At 40.4% G+C, this 19,080-nt stretch overlaps 1 protein-coding gene across 3 annotated transcripts in view; it reads right to left on the bottom strand.

Annotated features, from left to right (window-relative positions):
• The window catches only part of STARD13 (StAR related lipid transfer domain containing 13), a 492,634-nt gene that overhangs the window by 202,808 nt on the left and 270,746 nt on the right, over positions 1-19,080 (bottom strand). The window contains exon 5 of one of the 3 annotated variants that reach the window (XM_070800199.1): positions 16,013-16,054. The exons of the other annotated variants lie outside the window; for them this stretch is intronic. Coding sequence (XP_070656300.1) covers positions 16,013-16,054 — 42 coding nt within the window. The remainder of the gene's footprint in view (positions 1-16,012; positions 16,055-19,080) is intronic. 3 annotated transcript variants of the gene reach the window in all.

Below are 19,080 nucleotides of genomic sequence, written 5' to 3'. Positions count from 1 at the left end.
CCCTCACAGAAGCCACCCAGTGTGGAATCAGGGCACCCCACCACCTGCGCCAGGATCAGGGCAGCACAGGCTTCTTAGAATAGCGTGAGTGGGGAGTGGGAACTAGCATGAGAAAAGGCATTCTGAATGGGACCCTAGTGTGTCAGGTCCTCCTCCCAGGGCTCCTCACATGACTTTTTCAGAACCTGGAAATTCCCAAAGCATATTCATACTACACATTTAATGTATGTTTCTCCAGATCACATTTCTACCCACAGACTTAAAAAATGAAACTGGACTAGTGAACTTTGAATAGAAGTGTCACACCCTCCATCGTTTAGGTGAGTGAACACTCTCAACAGTGTGTTCTTCCATAAGAAACACATTGTTTAAAGGTGAGTCACGAATTAGTCGTATTTCTAATTGTGGAGGTATAGAATAACCTCTAGATTTTTAAGAGCATTTAAAAGTTACACAACTTTATGGGGATCATTAAACACTGGGTGTTTAAAATAATATTTAATATATTTAATCTGCTGGAAATAACACTTCCATTGTTTAAAATGGACTGACATTTCTCTGCAGGCTTGTTCCTTCCTCTGTGCTTTTCCTTCCTCTGTGCTTTTTCTGTGTGCCCAACAAGACTGATTCCTACAATTTCTATTCATGAATATAATAATAAATAATAAAGGCTGGCACTTTAAGTATTAATACTTAACCCTGTTCCATCACCATCCTCTTACATATATTAATTAATATCACACAACAAAATGATAATCCACCCTATTTTATAGATTATAAAATTGAGTTTGAGTGGTGATATATCTTTTCTCCAGCCACACAACTGTGAGAAGGTACTAGCAGACACAGAACCAGGGCTCCCCTCCTCTCTGGACCTCATCATGGCCACAGACCTCCCTCTCCAACCAAGTAAAATTTGTCTCTTTTCACAGGCCTCCTACAAATGATCTTTGCTGATTGGAATTTGCTTTCTTCTTTATTCTTTCGGCATTTATACACTCAGTTGGTAGAACATTCATTTGTGATTTTTGGCAATTTTTGGAATTTTTAAAAGCATCATCAAATATATTTTGTGTATCAGGCAAACTTTTTATTTATTTATAAAGAAGAGACTCTGTTTTCTCTCTCTCTCCTTGTTTATTCTGCTATGACCTGTGAGCAAAAGAATATTCTCAGTAAAGTAGGTGCTCAGCAGATCCCATCAATTCACCACTCATTAATCACAGTGTTGTGATTAGCATGAGTGCAGCAGCCTAACAAATATTCAGTCTCATTTTGAAATTGACTTCATTTACCAATTTCATACCACTACTCACCACTGTATTTAATATCCTCACTTATATTACTTTTCAAATCTGATGACAATGAACAAGAATGGCTTAAATTTCTTCATAATGTACACAGTGTACGAATAAACTAAAATTAAGCCCCAAGTCTTAGTAACAAGAGTCTTCAAAACAATGCAATAAGTAAAATCTTGTCCGACAGGTGGAAGGAGCCCTATGTCTGTGGTTTATGCTGTCCTCTGCATAGTTGGCTGAGAAGTTAAACCACCAGAGTGCATTAGAAAATGTATCTTGTATTTTCATTTCCTAAGAAATGAACCAGAAATTATATTTTGCAACTTGGAAAGGCGTGTTTTCCTCAAATAAAACTTGAACTCTTACATCTGCTCATAAAAATGTAGAGCATCTTAAAATATGAACAAATGCTAGAGTTTTAGGAATGACAGAGCAGCTGCTGCATATGCAGATGTGATGCAAAGGCTGTGGAAACATTATTCAGCTATTCAGAAATAGAATCTGAAAAGCCTTCTATTTTGGTACACAAGAGTTGATTTATTTTCCCTTTTTTAAACCAGTTCTTTAACCAGAAGTTAAAAAGAAGAGACTGTCATATTTAAAACCTAAATCGATATATACCATGATAATACAAGATAACTCACGTTTCTACTAATCTGAACTAATATTCCAGTTTTTGAAATATATACAAAGCCACTGTAGATACTAAATTAAGCTTGCCATGCCATTATGAACAAGCAGTATTATGATTTTCTCATGAGACACAGAAAACAATTTTTTTTTTAGAAACAGGTGGAACAGAGACAGGTAAGAACTGTAACAGAATAAGAGAATTCAGAGGGAAAATGAGCATCACGAACCAGAGCCACCATGGTACACACAGAGAAAATGTGAAGGGGGTCTCCCAGGAATGTGTGATGCTGTGTTCACAATGCCCACCAGCTTTGTCCCCTACTGATTCTCTGTCTCCATCCACTCCAGTGGCCTTCCAATTCCTGTTCTAACCCAAGTAGGTGCTTTCCTGACTCGGAGGCTTCACAGAGGCTACTCCTACAGCCTTAAATGTTTTTTTTGTTTGTTTTTCTAAAAAACACCTTTCTGCTTAAACATTTATACTGCACTCTAGAACTTAGCTCAAAATGCTGTTCCTCAAGGAAGCATTCTCCAACCCTCCAGATGCTGTCAGTCTCCTTGCTACACTCCTACAGCACCTTTCCTTCTGTACAGCACTTTCCACAATTGTAATTAAATAATTAAAAGTGCTATTTGTTGTATAAAGTCATTGTATCCCCAGACAGCAAGTTTTAGGAGATCTTTGTTTTTCAATTGTCAAAGTTCCCTGCCCTCAAGGACAGTGCTCATACCTTCACCTCCAAGCACTATCTCTGATCTGCCTTCTCAGTTTCCTATACTCTCAATTTGAAACTCTGACCTTCAATTAAGTTAGTGCCAGGCAACAGACCACTGGACCCCACAAAATGGCTCTGGTGAGAAACACCCTCTTCCCTTGCTCCTTGGACCAGTCTGATTTCTCTTCTAATGTTATTCCCTTTTGGTCTAGTTTCACAGTCTCTACTGAGAAGAAAGTAACAACAACCAAAGGGATTTGCTTGCATTCCCTTTGGAAACTTCATAAGGCTATTTCCACAGTTGACGATCGCTTGGACTTTGGTGGGGAGGGAAGCTTTTTTTTTTTTTTTTAAGTGCAATATTTCACAACAGCTGAAATAATTTTCTGCCAAAGTCTGTTCTAAATTCAGCATGTGTTTTCTCTGTATGTACAAGGCAGCCAAAGGTCTAGAGATATAATGTGATATATGAATTTAGCACTTCAATATGCAAAAACAGAACAGATATTTTTATATACTGCTAATGATAATAACAACTACTGACTCTAAAGTAAGCAAATCTATATTTGTTTTCAAGTTAAGGGTGTTACTTGAGAATATTCGAAAACATTTGCTAAAGGGGTGTGAACAGTGTAGACTCTCATCAAAATCCATCTGTCTGAATCTATTAACTGGCATTTCCCCAGCTGGGGCATTCCTGCATAACAAAAGCTCCATAATTATGTAGAAGGTGAGGGCTGATACCTAACTTAGACACTGGATTTATTTTATCCAGAATTAAAAGTTCTAAAAGAGTTTTGTCAATGTGTGTCTTTACGACTCAACTATATCAAACACAAAAACAAAAGGTGATATTGAATAGAGAATTCAAGTTCAAGCTTCAAAGTCAAGGTATTTATCAAGACTATTTTCTCTACTTAAAAAAAAGAATGCTCCACAACTTGTTCACAAAAACATCTTGCAAATGCTCATGTAAACTCTTCAGGGAGAGGTATGTGCTGTTTCCTCACCTTCCTGTCCCCTACTGATCTGACTGCTGTCTACTTTTCACTCAGTGTTTAATGAAGACATATGTGATTTTTCAAAATGTGTTTTCCAGGGATTAATACATTTGGATTACCTAAATTAAACAAAAACAACTCCATTTCCATCATATTAAAAGGTTCTGTTTTTATGTGTCTATTGAGCACATTAAAGGTAGTAATAAATACTTGCAGATTGATCATCATAAGCCTACAATGCAGGAGACCTGGGTTTGATCCCTGGGTCCAGAAGATCCCCTGGAGAAGGGAATAGCAACCCACTCCAGCATGCTTGCCTGGAGAACTCCATGGACAGAAGAGCCTGGTAGGCTACAGTCCATGGGGTCACAAAGTGTCGGACACGACTGAGCAACTAACACTCTCACTCTATCGATCTCCTATATCTATGTCAAGTTCACGCCTAACACCTTCCCTTCTGAAAAGTGGAGTGCTTTTCTAGGCTCTGCAGGAAATGTTATTCTTACTGGCTCTGGCTGGGTCTGTCTCACTGTCATTAATTTTTTTCTTCCTTGTATATCAAAAGTATATATTATATATTTTCTCTTTGTAGTAAGTAAACTGAAAGGATTCGGAGCCTAACATCAGAAAGTCTGCCGTTAGTTTGTTTTGAGTATCGTAGGCTACTTGTCACTCTCTGAAAACATCATGGACACAACTGAGCTTTCAGGGCAAACAGTCGTACTTCCTATTGATGCTGTATCGTGAACGTTCAACTTAACTCTTATCTCTAGCCTTTATTCAACCCTAAAAACTGACATATCAGGATATAAGGCCTCAGTAGCTCCAGAAGAGAATGGGATGAGGCCCTTTCCCAGACACTCTGCTTGCTGTCACCAAGCAACAGCTCTGCCCATAGGCACCACCTGGTTATGCTATACACAGAGAACAAAGAAAATGAATAGACAAAATTAAAAATTAATATAAAATCGTGATATGAGCTTGAATCCCTTTCTTCAGAAAACCTAAAAATGTGAGATACTTTGAAGACTTTTAATTTGAATCCCCTTCTCTTGCCCGTCCTGTTATGAGCTGGATTAAACTACAAATGCTACATGCCAAAAGGACAGGAAAAGGAGCGGAGGAAGAGCCAAAAAACGTGTACACTGCCTCCTGAATCGTCCTCAGTCCTATGAAGTCTAACATTGTCTCTGTTATTGACAGCAGAGGAGTAAAGCTGGAAGAATACGTAATTCAATAACTCGTGAGATGGGCAAAGGAGATTTATCCCCATCTTCCTCTCCTCCAAAAACATAAGCACTACATTTCAACAGAGTTAAATATGAGAGCTTCCTTTCAGAACAACTGTAAAAATCACAGGATGTATAAAATCATTTTCGTTGGTAAAAAGAATAAACAGGAAATCCCCTGCATCCCCACCTGGCATTACTCTAGCTGCTCCTTGTGCTGGAGGAGTCTTGAAGAGATTTATCACACCAAAGCTTCTGTGGGAGCTTTCTTTACCCAAGCACCACTTTGAACACTGAAGTTTTACAGAGGCCATCAACGTAAGAGGTTAAATTTGAAATGAAGTTTCATTTTGGTGTATTTCAGTCAAGTAGAGTAAACCACACACTATCCTTTCTACTGAACTCATATCCTATGTACTGAACTTAAAACAAAACTGTTGCCATTGATTTTCTTCCTGTACTCAGGCATCTAGAGAAAAGAAAGGAGGCCATATTTAGAGCACCCACTATGTGATAAAACGGTGTCTTTGAAGTGTGTCCCACAGATCTAGACCTTCACAATTTTCTGGAAAGCATCTTAAAAATGCAGGTTCCTGGATCTTCTTCTGACTTTCTTGCCAGTGGATCCCAGATTATGTAAGTTGAAAGAGCACAGGGACCTTCTCCGTGGTCCAGTGGCTGGGACTCCACACTCCCAATGCAGGGGGCCCAGGTTCAATACCTGGACAGAGAACTATTAATAGATCCTACATCCTGCAACTAAAAGGTTCTGTGTGCTACAACTAAGACCCAGTGCAGACAAATAAGTAAATAAAACATTAAAAAAGAAAAAAAGGGCATCAGGTGATTCTTCTGTACTGAAACTTGGGAACTAATTAAAATGAATGTCTAAATGCTTTCACATAGGTTATCTTATTTAGTAATTTAAGAATGTATATACAAAGTAGAAATAGACCCACAAACATAGAAAACTAAATTAGGAGTTTGGGATTAACACATACACACTACTATATATAAAACAGATAACCAATAAGGGAGGTCTTTGTCATTAGGATAAAATAAAATAATGCTTATTAACACAATCAATGGCACGTGTGTGCGTGCCAAGTTGCCTTAGTCATGCCCGATTCTTTGTGACCCTATGGACGGTAGCCTGCCAGACTCCTCTGTCCATGGGGATTCTCCAGGCAAGAATACTGGAGTGGGTTTCCATTTCCTTCTCCAGGGGATCTTCCCAACCCAGGGATTGAACCTGGGTCTCCTGGAGTTCCTGCACTGCAGATTCTTTACCACTGAGTCTCAGTGTAGCTGTTGCCCTTTTTACTAGGAACCCCATGCTGCTGCTGCTGCAGCTGCTAAGTCGCTTCAGTTGTGTCCGACTCTGTGCGACCCCATAGACGGCAGCCAGGCAAGAACACTGGAATGGGTTGCCATTTCCTCCTCCAATGCATGAAAGTGAAAAGTGAAAATGAAGTCGCTCAGTCGTATCCAACTCTTAGTGACCCCATGGACTGCAGCCTACCAGGCTCCTCCATCCATGGGATTTTCCAGGCAAGAGTACTGGAGTGGGTGCCATTGCCTTAGTTACGACAAACCATTGCAATGGTTTCAACCAGAGTGGAAATTTCTTAATCATTTTGGAAGGTTGACCAGAGGGAGAAAAAAAAAAAAAAGTAAGAGGAACAGGGTAAAGGATAAATGGGAGTTTTCTCTGTTTCAACGATCTCCCTAAATTGAGCTCATAATTGCCTTGAGGTCATAAGTACATTATTAATATTTCCCACATTCCAAATTGGGAAGTCGGGTCACAGTGAGATTTCTCAGGGGGCCAGTAAGTTATCAGTGGAGGTAGGAATCAAATTCAGCCTTGTTTTCAGTTGGGTTCTCCAGCAGTTCACTGCCTTTCATATGCAGATCATTCGTTATGCAATAATTTAATTCAATGCTTTTCATAAAGAATGTCACAGAAGGGCTGCTTCATGTGTGTTACTTTGTTGTTGCCCTGGTGACATTTGAGGAGCCCTCAGGCGACCATGGATAGCTGAGGATTCCAGAGAGCAGCTCCATGTGAACAAAAAGGGTGAGTGTTCCAATGCAGCTGTTCAATGGAGATTCTCAAGTTGTGCACCATGAATTAGTACTTTTCTTCTGGCTTTTTTTTTCCCCCTCTTGCCTCTAGTCAGCATGTTAGATAAATCCAGCTTTACATGAGCTTATGCATAATCAAAGAACTCAACTATTTTTTATGAAATTTTATAAAACCTTTTTAACCATTGACCTAAAACCATTCTACGTATATACTAAAGGCAGAGAGTCATCAGATTTCTTATAAGAATCAGTAATAGTTGGAAGCTCCTTAGAAGAAAATATTTTATCATATTCATTTTTGTGTCCCCTGTTCCAGGCACTGTAATTTTGCATAACGTGGGACATCAATAAATGTTTATGAATGAATAAATACAGCCTGTGAGATCTATTTCAGATCTATTTTCAAGAGGGTCCTTTTAAAGTAACTACTGCCCAAAAGCCCTATGAAAAATAGATCAAGAACTCACATTACTTTCATTGCAGAAATTATAGACTATCAAGTGTCTGTAATACATATACCATGTATATTTCAGACACTCATTTTAACGTTAAATCTGAGTAACCGCACCGAGATTTGGAGTGAAAAAGCCCCAGTAAGTGAGGCTGAAAACTTGGGAGTTCACAGGAGCTCTTATAGGTTCTGCCAATTTAACAGAAGCCGTCTTTAAGAGCCACAGAAGACCTTAGGTTCTCTGCAACACCCAGGCAAGCAAAGAGGCTCTAACCATTAATCAAGTTGTAAAGCAAGGCAACTTAGAAAAGACGATATAAAATCAGTAAAGGGGAGGAGGGTCTGGGGGAGAATGCACATGCATGGCTGAGACCCTTTGCTGTTCACCTGAAACTATCACAACATTGCCTGTTAATTGGCTATGTGTGTGTGTGTCAGTCACTTCAGTTGTGTCCGACTCTTTGTGACCCCATGGACTGTAGCCTGCCAGGCTCCTTGTCCATGGGATTCTCCAGGCAATAATACTGGAGTGGATTGCCATGCCCTCCTCCAGGGGATCTTCCCAACCCAGAGATCAAACCTGCGGCATTCTGCATCTTCTGCATCATAGGCAGATTCCTTACTGCTGAGCCACCAGGGAAACCCTAATTGGCTACAACCCAATACAAAATAAAAAGTTAAAAAAAAAAAAACTAATATGATCAATAAGAAAAAAGGCATATTTTTCCATTAAAAAATCAATAAGAGCTTGTGATGCTTATACCACATGCTGGTGGAGAAAGGAAAATGGATTCACAAAATCATGAAGTCCTGGAATTAGAAAGTAATTTATAGGCTGTCTATCTGATACAGCACTGGAAATCACACATGAGATCCACAAGTTTGTCATCTGGCCTCTTCCCACCTCTCCGGTCTTCCCTTCACCGGTTCTCCTTCCTGACCCATGGCCCCAGCAATACTGATTTTTGCTGCTTCATGCCTCTGTTTCTTTACATTGTACTTGCTCCTCCTCTTCCTTAGAGTATAATTTCTCTTCCTAGAGAGATCTTCTCTGACCACTGGATCCAAACCAGTACTCCCTTGCATTCTCCAGGTCCTTCTTTATAACACTTAACATCTTATGCATTTGTTTACTATTTATTATTATCTATCTTCCCCAGTTAAATGGAAGACCAATGAGGGGGCTAAATTTGTCTGGTTTGTTCACCACTGAACAAGTAGCTGGGACAGTATTTGCTGTAGTAGACACTTAATAAAAATTTGCTGAATAAGTTTAGGGCTTCCCTGGTGGCTCAGTGGTAAAGAATCTGACTGCCAATATAAGAGATGGAGGTTCGATGGCAACCCACTCCAGTATTCTTGCCTGGAAAATTCCATGGACAGAGGAGCCTGGTGGGCTACATACAGTCCATGGATTTTCAAAGAGTCGGACATAACTAAGTGACTGAACACCCACAAGTAAGGTGAATGAATGAAAACCTGGAGTCAGTCTCTGTAGAAAAAAATGAAAAAGCCATACGATTTAGAGGATTTCACCCCCCAAACCTATTTTATCTAGTGTTATGATTTTTATTAATGGTCAAGAAGGAACATTTCCATCTTAAATGAAAAATTAATATTTAAATTTCAACCATATTTTCTTCATTTTCCCCAGCTTAATATGTGATAACAACACCTGTGTTCATTTCCTTTAGCTGTAAAATGAAAAATGCCAGTTGCACTTTGGAAGGATGCTGGAGGACTGGAAAAGGTTGTTGTTATTGTTCAGTCACTAAATCATGTCCAACTCTTTTGCTACCCTATGGACTATAGCCCACCAGGCCCCTCTGTCCATGAGATTCTTGAGGCAAGAATACTAGAGTGGGCTGCCATTTCCTTCTTCAGGGGATCTTCCTGACCCAGGGACAAACCCACGTCTCTTGAGCTGGCAGGTGGATTCTTTACCACTGAGCCACCAGGGAAGCCAGGGAAAGGTTTGTTGCTTAAACCCACAAAGCTGACAGGTGTGCCAAACACCTTGGGGTGGGCGTGGTTCATGATAGGGCAGGCAGAGTTTGAGGCCACCAGAGGTAAACTCAGCACTTGAGAGGGAGCAATCATATTCTTTTAATGTCCTTCAGTTATTGAAGCCATGAGTCAGGATGCCAACAAACACTTATATCTCATGGGAAAGGCTTTGCTCCTGAAGGTAAATAAGGCACCATCATTCCCTCAACAAGTTTGTATTCTAGACTGATTTCAGATACAGGAATTTTGCTTATGAAGGGTACAGTTACATTTGAATGCACCGGCAAACCCAAAAGTCACTTGCTGTGACTTGGAATCTAATCTTAAGTTTATGGCTAATGAGATATGTGACCTGGAAGAGGTTAATTGAATCTCTTCAAGGTTCAATCAGCTTGTGTGAAATGAACAGCCTGGACAAGATAATCTGCAAGCTTTCCACGTTCTCTAATAGTTCATGATGTCTTGAGCTAAATAGAAAGAAGAGAATGTTGGCCTAAATTTGCTCAAAATATTGAAGAGTTTGAATGAACAAGTATCATCTCTATCAATATCAGTCCACCTTTTTGAATCTTGCTAGGAAACTCCAATACTTTGGCTACCTGATGTGAAGAACCGACTCACTTGAAAAGACCCTGATGCTGGAAAAGATTGAAGGTGGGAGGAGAAGGGGATGACAGAGGATGAGATGGTTGTATGGCATCACTGACTCGATGGACATGAGTTTGAGTAAGCTCTGGGAGTTGGTGATGGATAGGGAAGCCTGGCATGCTGTAGTCCATGGGGTTGCAAAGAGTCAGACATGACTGAGCGACTGAACTGAAGTGAGGAACTGATTCACAAAATAAGAAAAGGCATTCATTCATTTCTTCAACAACTCAGTTATTTTACCATGTGGGTTTATAGTAAGAAGTAAAAGATTTTCCTTAATGTCAGACAAAGTTTCTCTCAGTTCAGTTCATCAGTCGTGTCTGACTCTTTACAACCCCATGGACTGAAGTACACCAGGCTTCCCTGTCCATCACTAACTCCCAGAGCTTACTCAAACTCATGTCTATCAAGTCGGTGATGCCATCTAACCATCTCATCCCCTGTGGTCCCCCTCTCCTCCCGCCTTCAATCTTTCCCAGCATCAGGGTCTTTTCCAATAAGTCAGTTCTTCCCATCAGGTGGCTAAAGTATTGGAGTTTCAGCTTCAGCATCAGTTCTTCCAATGAATATTCAGGACTGGTCTCCTTTAGGATGGACTAGTTGGATCTCCTTGCAGTACAAAGGACTCTCAAGAGTCTTCTCCAACATCACAGTTCAAAAGCATCAATTCTCTAGCACTCAGCTTTCTTTATAGTCCAACTCTCACTATTAAAGTTTCTCTAATTTAGGACAAAAGAACTCTTGCTGGTGAGGCAAGAACCAGACAAAGAATTCAGCAGAGTGAATGGAAAGGCACAAACTTGAAGTTGAATGAAACTGCACTTTACTAGCTGTTTTGGCCTCGGCTAAGTTTCTTCACTTACCCCATCCTTAAAATGGGGATAATAACCATGACCTCAGCACGTGGCTGTGATGTTTCACAGGATGATGGGGGAGAAGCACTGAATCGGGGCCTGACACGCAGCAGATCCTCATGGTCTTCCCACCCACCAAAGGGCACTCAGCTATGGAAGGGGGAGATGGTGACCAGGTGGGAAGGACTTGAGGAAGTCCTTGAAAGTGAGTAGGATTTAGGTAGGCAGAAGGGAGATAAAAGGATTGGGACTGGAAGACATTTGTGTAGCTTAAGGCATGGAGTCTGAAATAAACTTTAGGGCCATTTTTTAGTTACTGGTGAGAGGAGAGTGCCAGGCAGGCTGCATACACACAACAACAAAGAAAATCACCTAGGAGCCTTGTTAAAAATGCATACTACACACTCCATCCCACCACCTCCCCCACGCATGGTGGTGGTTTCATCGCTAAGTCGTGTCCGACTCTTGTGACCCCATGGACTATAGGCTGCTAGGCTTCTCTGCCCATGGGATTCTCTAAGCAAGAATACTGGAGTGGGTTGCCATTTCCTTCTCCAGGGGATCTTCCTGACCCAGGGATCGAACCCAGCATACATACTCATATTCACTGTCTCCTGGGGATGATTTTGACTGCTCAGGTCTGGGAAAAGTATTTTAAAGAGATTTTCCAGTGATTCTGATGCTCGGTCAGGTTTGGGAGTCACTGGGTTGAATTAACAGCAACTGACTGAGCTTACAGAGCAGAGCTCACGCAGGGCAGCAGGAAAATGACCCCAAGGGCAAGCTCGAGGATAGGAGCCTGGATTCAAATAATCCCCTGGCCCTCTCTGACCTTGGGACAATGGACAGTCACACAGTATTTGCTCTGAAGCCTAGGTGTCAAATAAGAAAGCACATGAAACCTTAGCACAATGCCTGGCTTACAATTTTTATCCTCATTTGTCTCATAATGTAGTAGAAATCAGAGCACCCACCCTGCCTACCTTAAAGGACTTTGCTGCTGCTGCTAAGTCACTTCAGTCAAGTCCAACTCTGTGCGACCCCATAGATGGCAGCCCACCAGGCTTCCCCGTCCCTGGGATTCTCCAGGCAGGAACACTGGAGTGGGTTGCCATTTCCTTCTCCAATGCATGAAAGTGAAAAGTCAAAGTAAAATCACTCAGTCGTGTCCGACTCTCAGCGACCTCATGGACTGCAGCCCACCAGGCTCCTCCGTCCATGGGATTTTCCAGGCAAGAGTAGTGGAGTGGGGTGCCATTGCCTTCTCCATAAAGGACTTTAGTGAGAACCTATTAATTTTAAGCCACTATTAGAACCCTTAGTGGAAAAACACAACTGTACAGTGTTATACAAATATTCAAGATCATCATTAATCATCATCATCATTATCATGGGGACCCTGTCTAGGATGCCAGAATGCTACGGTCAGCTCCCATCTATTAGACCCATTGGTAACTTTGAGGTGACACTGGGGCATGGCTGGGGAAATGGTTCTGCTTTGTCACTACAACACCCAGAAACAGTCATCCCTTCCTAAGTGCTAGACTGTGATTGGGGTGTGGGTCTTGGAGTCATCAGAATCTCACAGATCTTATAATGACCTGTAGATCATTCGAAATGTGCCCCTCTTATAAATCTATATCGGAGAAGGCAATGGCACCCCACTCCAGTACTCTTGCCTGGAAAATCCCATGGACGGAGGAGCCTGGTAGGCTGTAGTCCATGGGGTCGCTAAGAGTCAGACACAACTGAGCGACTTCATTTTCACTTTTCACTTTCATGCATTGGAGAAGGAAATGGCAACCCACTCCAGTGTTCTTGCCTGGAGAATCCCAGGGACAGGGGGGCCTGGTGGGCTGCCGTCTATGGGGTCACACAGAGTCGGAAACGACTGAAGTGAGTTAGCAGCAGCAGCATAAATCTATATAACGACAAGTAGTATTTCCTTAACCTCTCCAAGCCTGGGTTTCCTCATGCATAAAGTGGGGACAATATCAGCACATAGGGTCACACCATACAGCTGGGTAAGCTGTGTGTGCCCTACACAGAGCAAGCAGCCAAAGGGGGCCAGGGAGGTGGACATCCCAGCCCAGGGTGCACTCACCTAGCCATATGCCCATGGGGCTGCACTTTCTAAGAGAAGGCAGTTTCTAATAGCTTTCTCATTCTCGGCCTGGAGTGGAAGCTTTTTTCTAAATCACAGCAAGCTTCTCTGTGTGCTAACAGGGACCCTGGGAGTACTTGCTCTGAAGCCTGGGCATCAAATGAGAAAACACGTGAAGCCTTAGCACAATGCCTGGCTTACAATAGGGTCCAATTCAGGGTAGCTGAATCTGCCTACTTTTTTCCTATTCAGGACTACGCAAACACATTCTTGTTTGAAGTAGCTCAAGAGAAATGAAATGCACACACTCTTCTTTTTATTCAATTGTGCAAATACTTTACATTAAATAATGAACCTAACTTTCAAACACAGAAACACGTCTTCTTTTGTTTTTGGTTTTCTTTTTTTTTTTTTACATCATTAAATGGGGACTTCTAGACATAGCAAAGGAGGCTCTAACCTATGCAACGTTATGAGCCTAGACTCCATCAACTTTAGTATTCTTCACAGAGATAGATGGACATCCTGATAAAATAAAATGTTTGTGGATATGTGCTGGGAATCCCTGGTGATAAATGATAGGCTTTATTACTACCTCTCCTAATTTCCTTTTCTTAGTAAGTAGTCCTAGGTGAAATCTAAACGGGAAATAGCCTTAGTGGTTTTAATAGCAGTGGTTTAATGAATAACCTATTATGGATATTGTAAATAAATTTTAAATTATGAAACAGATTAATTGTTTTCAAAAACAAGCCATGGATCTGAAAGTTTAGCGTACCACGAATGGGCAATTTGTCCCAACCTCCTATTTTACCTAACCAATACAATACTTTTAAAAAACTATTAAAATATTTGCTTCAATACACATAGTAACAAAATATAATCATTATAACTCTGCAAACACCAGCCTTATTTCATAATAATGCTGCCAGAATCAATGAATAATAAAAGAAAACAAATAACTTCTCTTTTGGGAGATCACCTTCCCAAGAGCATGGGGCACACAACCTATGGACTGTAGACTGTAGATGCTCCGGGAAAAGCTTGCAGGCTCCTCCCAGATCTAATGTCCTGTAATTTTACAAGTCAGTTTTATCTTAAATAATACAAAATTATCAATGAGAGTGAACTCACCAATCAAGACATGACTATACAAGAGACTGGCTTCTGAATGCAGGATTAGCTACATCATTTGCTCTACCCAGTATAAATAAAAATGTTGGCCCTTCATTCAACAATGATTAATAATTTCAAGATTGTAACAGTAGAGCTTAAACCAAGTGTGGGGCCAGTCTGAGCACTGGGCCCTGCCTGTGTGTGTTTCAGGGAGATTCTCCTGGTGACTGCAGGCCCTGGACTCCTAGCTTGTTCTCCTCCTCGTTCCTTTTCCAATTCTGGCAGATGTAGTTCCAATAACAGAAAGTAGCATTCCAATAACACAAAGTACCAATTAAGTTGCTGCAGTTGATGGAAGTTAGGTAACCAGAGAGGCATGGGAAATGACATCGGCAGGTATCCTGGGGTATACTTCTGGGCTTCTGCCCTTTCCTAGTCTATCGAAACATCCAATGAAATCCAGACAGAAAAGGAACTAAGACTCAGGGCATTAAGCTTCCTTTAGACACACAAGCTAGTTTTATAGACTCATTGATCTTTAAAGTTAAATACGGCCTTAGAGATTATCTAGTCCAACTTCTCTCATTTTAATTAGGCCTCCATCAGATTCCCTTTAGGCCAAGGACATGGAAATGAATCTTGGTTGCACAGCTTTAAAGCTGATGGTATTTTGATGAACAAACTGTAATTGATGATCTTTCAGAAAGATAAAATGTTAGTATAATGAATGATTCATGCTATAACACTAACAGACTTGCACAAGATGCTGCCAACCATACTAGCAACATATGTACTATTTGATTTATTTTTAATTCCATTCATATCAAACTAATCTTTTAGCTCTTTGAAATCCCTAAAATGGGATCTAGAATGGGTCCATTAAATATGGAAACAAGGCAGATGAATCCAGGTATGAAGCGAGTAGGTGGTTTAAGGCTAGAGCAAAAAGCATCTCTTGCTTATCAGAAAACATGTCTATTCTTCACAGAGGATGCATCTATGCATCTATATCCATCTGTCTATTTATTTGTCTTGTATTTTTTAAAATAAACTCTTATACAATGTTAATTAAGGAGTCAGACATTATGCTAAATGCTTTGAAAATATTAACTCATTTAATCCTCAGGAGAGCCCTATGAGATAAGTACTATGCTTGTCCTCCTTTTTAAAGATGGGGAAATTTAGGAACATCAAGATTATTTATCTTGCCCAAGGACCCACTGACTAAATGGTGGAAGCAGGATTTAAACCCACGTAGCCTTGCTCCAGTAACTGCTCTTAACCAGTGGTCCCCAGGCTTTTTGGCACCAGGGACCGGTTTTGTGGAAGACAATTTTTCCACAGATGGGGTGAGGAGGGGATGGTTCAGACAGTAATGTAAACAATGGGGAGCAACACATGAAGTTTTGCTTGCTCTCCAGACCAACGCTCACCTCCTGCTGTGTAACCCGGACAGAGGTACTGGCCTGCAGCCCAGGAGTTGGGGTCCCCTGCTCTTAACCACTATACCCTGATGTATGCCAGTAATCTTTCATCATGCCAGAACACCACTAACCCCCACCCTCCATTACATTGTACACAACAAAAGTAAAACAACATGGCTTCAAGATACTAGGAAATCTATGTTCCCAGCATTGTAGCCATAGCTATGCCAAACATTTATATCAACACTATGGCTGAACTGATGCTAATTTCACAGATGTTAATTACCATTACACAGCTGTGACTTTATACAAATGATGACATCTCAAATAGCTTCAATCCTTTTTCCACCACTACAGTGTTCTCTAAATGGTTAAGAGTAATTTTTCATTTGTCATTGTTGCTTTGATTTAGATTCAAGAATTAGAAATCAAATACTTACCGTAAAGCCGCTCTTCTTTCTTTCCAAAAAGAGTAAAACAGCCTATAAGACAATGGTTGAAATATGTAAAAGCTTCTCTTTTTCCCACTTATCTTCATTCTAACAATTGCTCCTCTTTAAACCTATTGCTTATGAATCTTTTCTTGGGACTAAAATAAAGATGCAATTTATTTCCAAGACCATGGGGACAACTCCTCTTGGCTAAGATACGTGCAATCCATCATGTTTTTCAAGAGGTCTGCAATGAATGCAACTCAGCATCAGCCAAAAAAGAGAAGCCACCTTTGTGATGTCATTGTGACAAACCATACATTCTTATGCGGCAGTAGATAAGTTTAACTTACACAGTCACACCTTCCAGTTATTAAAATATTTGTACTTTAAGGACATTATTCTAATGGCAATTATTAAATTTCAGTGGAAAACACTTTTAAAGATCCTTCAAGAAAACTGGTCGTGTTTTCACTTTATCCAGATGTAGAGAGGATAAGAAGCATATAAGACTTCCAGTTAAAATCACTGCTGGTAAATATATCACTTTTCATGAGGTTGTATAATTATCTCTGTGGTCCATTTAATTTCATATATAGGAAGGAGAAAGAAGTATTCAACAACCATGGTATGCCATGATGAAATATAGATTAAAATATGCCCCACTACACAAAATAACAGAACCATAAGGTTCTGAACATTTTATCTTAGATAAAAATGTTACTAAGGAAATATTCTGCCTGAGAAGATAAGATAGCTTAACACAGTAGGTTTGCAAATACAATATTGTGTAGTCATGGTGCATTCTATACTGTCCTTTAGCATTTTCTGGAAGCCTGTTCTATTTCTGGTTAAACAGATGAGTTAAGTGATTTGGGTGGCATAATAAATAAAATTTGTGTGCTTTGCCAGGATAAAACCACAGTCCTGAATTAATATCCTGCACTACAGTCCCAACATGCTTTGACAAGGATGCTATTTAATGGCTCAATAAATACTTATTGACTAAATACAAACGTGACAAAAATGTTTGTCCTTCAACTCGATTGCTTTAGGACCAAACACTCAAGGATTTTGGGGAAAAAAAAAATGGCACCCACCCAGGAACATTGCAACACTCTTCAAACCATGCTTGTTTTCATTTTGCAATATCCCTAAACTTGCAAAATAGGCTTCCCTAGTGGCTCAGATGGTAAAGAATTCGCCTGCAAAGCTGGAGACCTGGGTTCAATCCCTAGGTTGGACAGGTCCCCTGGAGGAGGGCATGGCAACCCTACTTCAGTATTCTTGCCTGGAGAATCCCCATGGACAAAGGAGACTGGCAGGCTACAGTCCACGGGGTCGCAAAGAGTTGGACACGACTGAGCGACTAAGCACACACACAAATTTGCAAAAGGGAAGAATAGAAATATACTGTTGGATAAACCCCTAAGTTGTTTTGTTCAACAGAAGATTAAAAAAGAAAAAAAAAAGAATATATATTAATTTCATTAGATGTGCTCCATGTCCAAGTAAGTGACCAGCTTGGTGACTAACAAAAATGGTATCAGATGGTCTTCTTAAGGAATTTTGGCCAACTGGTAGGGCTCCTGTCTCCTATTCAGAGAAATCACCCACAAATAACTAACATGGTCCTTTCTTTGCTCCAGCTCTAGGAAGAAACCGTTACTTCCAAGGGTTAGGCAGCATATTGTAGATTAGGTCATATTTAAGTTATCCTCATTAAAAAAAACACAAAAACTTAAAGACTTGGTTACCTATTTTTCTCTGAGAAATTTCCCTTCAATCATCTTTATTATGGAAAGACCATAATTGGTAAAAGTCAGCAAATGATGCAACCTTAGAAAATTCAATATAGTATAGAACCTTTCTTAAAAGCTAAACTTTGATTAGCCTATTCCTAGATATAAAGATATTGGAGAAATCACCTTTCCAATATAAACTTCTTACCCCACCACATATGGGGCCAACAAGTCACAGTAACCATAGAAGTATTCCTTCTAACACCATTTTTATCTAATCAACTATATTTTAATTTTTATGGGGGCAACCTTAAGAAGTCTTTCTTTTAAATGTCATTTAAAATTTACTTTGCAGTATCATTTTTAAATTAAAAATGCATATTTTATTAATAAAGTGAGATATATTTTTATGATTATTTTTTATTCATCAACAGTTCTGGGATCAAGTAAATCTGTCACTAAAGATTATTTAATATATCACTACTATTATTCAGTCACCAGAAGGCTGAGTTTAGGAACAGGGCTGCTTTTTCTTATTCTCCAGAAATTTAGCACATGTATATGTACATACAGTATGTACAATATGTATGTACAGTACATACAGTACATATATATTGTGCTCTAAATAAAGGATACTCTAGGACTTGGTCCTTGGCATCTCCTCTTAACTATATTCTCTTCCTAAGTAACCCCATCCAGTCCAAAGGCTTTACTCTATAATAGTCATATGCCAATAACTCTCAGATTTCTATCTCTGCATTTGACTTTTCTCCCAAAACTTTCCTTGTACATCTAAATCTTTGACATTTACTTAGGATATCTAATGGGGCTTCCCAGGTGGCACAGCAGTAAAGAATCCGTCTGCCAATGCAGGAGATGCAAGAGACATGGGTTCAATTCCTGGGTCAGGATGATCGCCTGGAGAAGAAATGGCAACCCACTCTGGTATTCTTTCCTGGGAAACCCCATGGACAGAAATGGGCTACAGTCCATGGGGTTTCAAAGAGTTGGACACAACTGAGCGACTGAGCACACACACACACTGGAATCTAATAGGTATCTTTGCTCTGCTGCTGCTGCTGCTGTTGCTGCTGCTAAGTCGCTTCAGTCGTGTCCAACTCTGTGCGACCCCATAGACAGCAGCCCACCAGGCTTCCCGTCCCTGGGATTCTCCAGGCAAGAATACTGGAGTGGGTTGCTATTTCCTTCTCCAACGCATGAGAGTGAAAAGTGAAAGTGAAGTCACTTAGTCGTGTCCGACTCTAGCGACCCCATGGACTGCAGCCTACCAGGCTCCTCCATCCATGGGATTACTCTTCATCTGGCTTATGCAAA

This window comes from Bos indicus, chromosome 12 (genome assembly GCF_029378745.1).
Source record: "Bos indicus isolate NIAB-ARS_2022 breed Sahiwal x Tharparkar chromosome 12, NIAB-ARS_B.indTharparkar_mat_pri_1.0, whole genome shotgun sequence".
Taxonomy (NCBI): Eukaryota; Metazoa; Chordata; class Mammalia; order Artiodactyla; family Bovidae; genus Bos; species Bos indicus.
This window is presented reverse-complemented; position numbering and strand designations above follow the sequence as displayed.